We start from the raw sequence: 6575 nt of genomic DNA on the forward strand, positions 1-6575 counted from the left end.
AGCAGTTTGTGTCACTGGTGTGTTTTTTAATAGCTTTTGAATACCAGTGGAGGCCTATGGCACAGGCTAAACCACATTTGGATTCATAGAACTCCAACAAAATAGGCTTAGGTTTGTTAAATGTCAGGCTGTATACAGCGATAATCTGTGAATCAGTGTGCTTAATGTAAACCAATTCCCCACACAGACTCTCTTTCCTCTGCCTTGTTCAGTTGAAGTTGGTGTGGTACCACAATAAACAGGACAGTAGAATATGCTCACAGTTTTGGAATAGTTTATTGGAATGATTCTCCCATTATATATATATGAAAGAGTCTTGAGTTTTGAATGAAAGGTTAAAAGAAAGTAGTGTATGTGTAGGTATTTTGTAAAACTGTAATTTAAGATGTAATTTGATCCATAATTGCTGTATGTTGCTGCTTTGTAACTGGTAAAGCAGGTTTCATACTCCTTTCCCTTATCATTTTCTGACCTCCTCTCAGTGAGAAACCCTCAATTCCCTTAGCCCAGATTTGGCTCATTCAGAAAACGGCACCTAACAAACAACCCGACAATTTATATTCATCAGAGTGTCAGTATCACATCCTGTGTGGCACCCAGTGCACTGCAATCACACAGCACCAACTGAGCCTAAGTAGATTAGAAGAAGAAGAAGTAGTTTTATTTGTCATTGTGACATGTACAACAAAATTATGCTTTGGAGCCGAGGGCCTCGGGCCACCGCGTGCATGCGCAGCACTGTCACAGGCAACAGAGGGGTTCAGTGTCTTGCCCAAGGACACTTCGACATGTGGACTACAGCCACTGAGATTCGAACCTTCAACCTTCCGACTGCTAACCCCCCATGTTAATAGCAGTTTTTGTGCTGAGACACAGTTTTGAGTGTCTGTTTGCCATAAACATTAACAACAAACAATTGTAGGCATATCACTAGGCATGAATGAAATGCTAGGAGAATGCCATTTATTTTAACTTGAGATTTGTGCAACAACCAGATACTGATAATGGCAGAAAATTCAGAAAACAGTATTACACTGTCAGTTTTCTTTAGTGAAGTGCTTAAAATGTTATGGGCGTTCTACAGTAAGACACCTAAGATTGCATTACCCATATTATTGCTGTGTTCCCCTCAGATCAAGGAGTTTAAATGGGCTGATGTCGGAGGATGGACAGGACAAGGTGGATCTCTGCTGGGAACTAAAAGGTAAAGTCATGACCTATTGTCTCTGGTTGACAGACAACTGTTTAGCATTCAAGCTTAAATAATAATAATAATAACTATCAAGTAGGGATGGGACAACGTATTGCGATACAAAAACATCATAAAATGTATTGTTTTCTCTTGCAACATATGTCGTGTGGTCTCCACACACCAGCTACTTCATATTTTTGTAAATAAGATAGCTTAACAGAAGGTAAGTCAATACATCAGGTTATTCTTTAAATAATTAAACCAGTGCTAGAGGAATAAAGTTATACATAATTGTATTGTGTTTGAATCTAATCCTATGGTACACACCATCCCTTATATCAAGCTATTAAAAACAAACAAAAAACAGCTGTCTTCTTCTATTGTGCTGTACATAGACACAAAAGATTTTAAAAGGCGTTTGATTTAGGTTTTAAGGACCAGAATTAATGTGGTCATTTGTTCTAATGATTCAGTGAATGATGTTTGAGAATGATGATGATTTTGTTGCTTCCCTTATTTAGAACTCTTCCTGCGAAGCATGTTGAAAAAATTGCTGAGCAGATGCGAAGCCACAATATAAATGCACTGCTAATTATTGGTGGATTTGAGGTATGTTTAAACCGTTTTGGTCCCTTTTACCAAATGTCATTGTGCTAATGAAGCTACATTCACATTTTTGATTTTGTCCATAAGCTTATTAACTGTTGAGTTTTGACTGTACAGTAGCACTAATGTTATATTTTGTATGATAGTTGTGTATTTATTTTATCATAAAATAAAAGTAACTGTTGAAGCATTACAAATTAATGTCAGATGTACATATATTGTATATTACAGTAAACAGTGCAGTGTTGATTCTTTCATCAGCCTTTCCCCATTTGATGTCAGCATGCCATTTTATTGTTTCATGCATAGGCATGTGTATAATTATGCTTCAAAGTCATTGCTCTCCCAAAATTGGAACAGGGCAGCAGTAAAAATTTGATCCATTGTTGATTTTTAGTGCTTTAAATACAGATGTGTAGAGAGAAAGTAGGATCCTAAATCTGAGACATTTAAATAATTTAGATTAAAACTCAATCAACACTGTTACTGAAATATAAATGATGATTAATTGTATTTGAAAACTTAGAGCTCCTACTTTGTTCCAGCCATTTCACGCACTCCTATGTAGATGCCCACCAGCTTGACTTTTCCTGTGATGAATGCAAGTGAATTAGTTTCATGTGTAAGTAGAGATGTGTATGTGGAGTGGTACCTGTCTGTTTCGCTGCTGTCCGTTGTGATAGACCTGGCTCCTCCCCTTGGCAACGTTGACCTTTGTCTTCCCCTTCCTTGTGGCAAGTAGCACCTCTCATCCAGACCAACCACTTAAGGTTCCACCCTTGCCAATACTAAAGCTTTTGGCTCTGCCCTGCAGGCCTTCCTGTCACTGTTGGAATTGTTAGCAGCTCGTGGAAAATATGACGAGTTCTGTGTGCCCATGGTCATGGTGCCAGCCACTGTCTCCAACAATGTGCCGGGCTCAGACCTCAGCATTGGCGCTGACACAGCTCTGAATGCCATCACTAATGTAAGTGATGGAACTGGCAATAAGTATAGTTGATCTCAGCAGCCCACAGACACATGCACAGTAAAACACACATATGCAATCAAGCAGGCAAACATAAACAACATGCTTGCGTAGCCGGCCAGCAAATCATGTGTCAACAAGGGAGAAATCACTCACTAAGTCATTTTACCAGTCACTTGGGGCATTTACCAGCATGTGAGGAGACTGTTTGAAGTAATTCTTATGAACCCTTGAGCCACATCTGGAATAAAGGTTCACCGAAGACCTCTACAAATCCAGGCAGACAGCCATATTGAGTCTGAATCTGTACTGTGACACATGACTGGCAAAGGTAAGGCCAAGCATTAGAATAGCATTTCTCTCTTCCCGATCAGGTAAGTGAGTGAGTGGTAATGGGGAGGCATGCTGCGTCTTGACCAGTGTGTTTGCGCTGTCTGCTCTTCCTGACTCTCTTTGTTTCCCCCCACATCAGTAACCTCAATAGTGGTAACGTGCAGCTTTGCTGTTTTCTTATTAGCTTACACTTTCTGTACAGCTATAACAAATTAATACCCTCTAGTACAGTTAATATGTACTGGATTGTGTATACTCTGTCTTCTTGGATTAATAATAATGCTCCACTAATTTTATTTATCATCACAAATTCCTTGTGCCAACAATGTATTCAAAGCAATTAAAAACATCCTTTCCTGCTGTTTTGTTTAAAGCCTTTAAGACAAATTTGCATAAACTGAAGCAGTGTAAATAAAAATAGCATAACATAATTGAACCTTCCTCATTCTTCTCATGTGTATGCAGACTCAAGTCGATGCCTGTCCTGCTTGCATGTTCCCTTCTACAGCATAAGCAGCATGGTGTTATGTGACTGGCCTATGCAGTGTGACTGCATTGAGCATTTGAGACTTAGACATGCACAGCCCTCTGTTTCATCTCTTCCTTTCACACCACTGTTGTACAGCATCAGTTGCCATTTCTTTCCTGCCACATTTTGTTCTTCCCTACCCTTTTGGCGGGAGGGGGGGGGCTCGTCTCTCCTCAACTCTTTCCTCTGTCTTTCTTTCCCAGTTTTCACACCGTCTTCATCTTTGTATTCACACTTCTGTCCTCACATTCTTTCTGCCAAAGGGAAGCCATAGCTGCTATCACACGGAAAGAGCTGGAATGGCAGGTTACGCTCATGCAAACTGAGAGATTCACCTCTCAGTGGCTGCTCTTAAGAGTGTTTCTAATGCATTTTCATGTACTGCTGCTTCAGGCGTTTGAATGTCTGCTGCAGCTGTATGAAGCTCGCGCAACCTATGAGGAGTTTTGCATCCCGATGTGTATGCTGCCTGCCACCATAAGTAACAATGTACCGGGCACAGATCTAAGTATCGGGGCAGACACTGCCCTCAATGCCATTGTGGAGGTAAGGCAGTCAAACCAACGCCACCGCCGCAGCTTTGTTCAGGATTCTTATGTAAAGAGTATGAAAATGATTCATGATGTCAAGTATACACAGTTGTCAGGTTACAAAAACAGGTCTGCAGTAAAGTCACATGAGTATTTGCTTCAGCTCCATAGATTTTAGCAGCCTTAATTTTTTTTTAAAATCCCAGATCAGATCTCATCCCATCTGTAGTTCTAACACTAACAATGGGTATAATATTAACCTTAACATAACCACAATATTTGTCAACATTTAAAAGGAAACTTCAGTTTTACATATTTTGAGTAGTATTCACAGGTTGAATAGTAATCCTCATGACATACCTGTGGGACGCCCCACCCCCACAGAAAGCAATGTACAAGTGAGGTGTGGGGCTTGAGAGACATGGGTATTTACATGGCAAGTAGGGCTAATATGATAAAGCTGGAAGGGAATGTAGGAGCCATTGTTTTAGGGTTTTACTAAGGACTAAAGGTAGGGATATCTGGCCTCTGCTGCTCTGGGTGTTTGAGCACCTTTTTAAAGCTGTCTCTTATGAGCCCTGCCTTAAAGAAGAGCAACACTAGACGGCTGGAGTTGCCTCTAAAGTCAGTAAGAGGTCCAAAGTTTCAGTCACGTGATATCAAACTCATTATCAGCATCAGGCTGCTTTCCCATCAAATCAAGTAGAAAATAGTTTAGTTTTAGTAGGTGTTTTCTATTTGAACTGCAAGTTATATTTGGAGTTTACCATTTGATGTTCTCGCTCTCTCATCCTTCTGCAGGCTCCACTTGCTATAACTGGTGAAAGCAGCATTTTAGCCTGAGTTTGCATTGACTTTAAATGTAACAGGTTGACTGTTGTGAGAGATAAATGATCATGTTGGCTTTGAAACAGGTGTTCTGCTGATGAATGTATAACAGCAAATAATTTCTAATCTCGCTTGCTTAATTTTTTGACACTTTAATAATGTGTGGAGCTTTAGATGTATACACAGAGTTTAAGGCTTAGCTTGTAGTAATTATACTAACCGTGTGAGTTTCTATGCTTGTGTTAGACCTGTGACCGTATCAAGCAGTCGGCCAGTGGCACCAAGAGACGTGTGTTCATCATAGAGACCATGGGAGGTTACTGCGGCTACCTGGCCAGTGTAGGAGGCCTGGCTTCTGGAGCCGATGCTGCTTACATCTATGAGGAGACTTTTGACATCAGAGACCTGCAGGTGACATGTAGTTTCTTAGTAACATACACACTTGAATACCTGTGTTGACAAAATGTTTATTCATGCATCACTTGATACACTTTTCAGTTAAGTTTCAAGATCAGGCTGCATTCAGTCTTTAATCTGAGACGGCCTAATATGGTCACCATTACTAGCATGTACTGTTTCTTCCCACAGTCCAATGTTGAACATCTAACAGAGAAAATGAAGACTAGCATTCAAAGAGGACTGGTTCTCAGGTAGGAAAATGACAGCTTAAATCAACCTAGTGCCGACGGGTTTAGTTAATAAGTCAAATACAACAGTGCTTAAGTACAGACCAGACATGCAGCTGATGTGCTGCTGCTAGATTTTTAAAGATCTTATAATCCAGTATTTCCATCATACAGTATTTGACTGAAGAAACAGACAGTTCATTTTGCATATTTTCAGTATAAAACCAAACTTTAAAAACCGATAGTGCTGTAGCCATACAGCACCTCTAGTATGGTGTTGGATGGGCGAATGCACACTCAGATGTCTGGAAAATCAGTTTCATTGTATGTTTGTAGGAATGAGAACAGTAGTGTCAACTACACTACAGACTTTATCTACCAGCTGTACTCTGAAGAAGGGAAGGGAGTGTTTGACTGCAGGAAGAATGTTCTGGGACACATGCAGCAGGTAGGACCCCACTGCACTAGTTCATGTTTCATACTGGCTCAGTGAGAGAACACCCTTCTACAGCAGTGTCAGTGGTAATCATTCCATGAAAAGGGAAAAGCAAATGAATGCAGATTGGAGAGTAAGTGTTTTGAACATAGCTAACGGCTTTGACAAATAACTGTATGTAACATGAAAAAGGTAGAACAGAATGTTTATTACAGCAGAGAGAATGCAACAGAAAAGAAAGGAAAAGATGTTATGCAAATAAAATACAAAAAAAACATACTGTAAGCAGTACAGAAATAAATGCAGTGCAGTCAATCACATGCAAGACACCTGGAAATTCTGAGTTTAATACACAGCATATATGGAAAACGTGTAAAACAAGTGTTTGTCTAATAAAGCTACAGAATCTTACCTCCTGATTCATTTGAAAGGGAGGAGCTCCATCTCCATTTGACCGAAACTTTGGGACCAAGATCTCTGCCAAAGCAATGCAGTGGATTTCCAAAAAGCTGCTTGAGACATTCAGAC

At 40.1% G+C, this 6575-nt stretch overlaps 1 protein-coding gene across 6 annotated transcripts in view; it reads left to right on the top strand.

Annotated features, from left to right (window-relative positions):
• The window catches only part of pfkpa (phosphofructokinase, platelet a), a 24112-nt gene that overhangs the window by 13873 nt on the left and 3664 nt on the right, over positions 1-6575 (top strand). For 3 of the 6 annotated variants that reach the window (XM_020608906.1, XM_020608909.1, XM_020608910.1), the window contains 7 exons: positions 1134-1204; positions 1714-1801; positions 2613-2765; positions 5232-5396; positions 5574-5635; positions 5948-6059; positions 6479-6575. In XM_020608906.1, the coding sequence (XP_020464562.1) occupies positions 1134-1204; positions 1714-1801; positions 2613-2765; positions 5232-5396; positions 5574-5635; positions 5948-6059; positions 6479-6575 (748 nt within the window). Of the gene's footprint in view, positions 1-1133; positions 1205-1713; positions 1802-2612; positions 2766-4020; positions 4174-5231; positions 5397-5573; positions 5636-5947; positions 6060-6478 lie in introns of all 6 variants that reach the window. The other 3 variants (XM_020608905.1, XM_020608907.1, XM_020608908.1) reach the window with 1 other exon arrangement.

The sequence above is a fragment of the Monopterus albus genome, unplaced genomic scaffold (genome assembly GCF_001952655.1).
Source record: "Monopterus albus unplaced genomic scaffold, M_albus_1.0 scaffold96.1, whole genome shotgun sequence".
In the NCBI taxonomy this organism is placed as follows: Eukaryota; Metazoa; Chordata; class Actinopteri; order Synbranchiformes; family Synbranchidae; genus Monopterus; species Monopterus albus.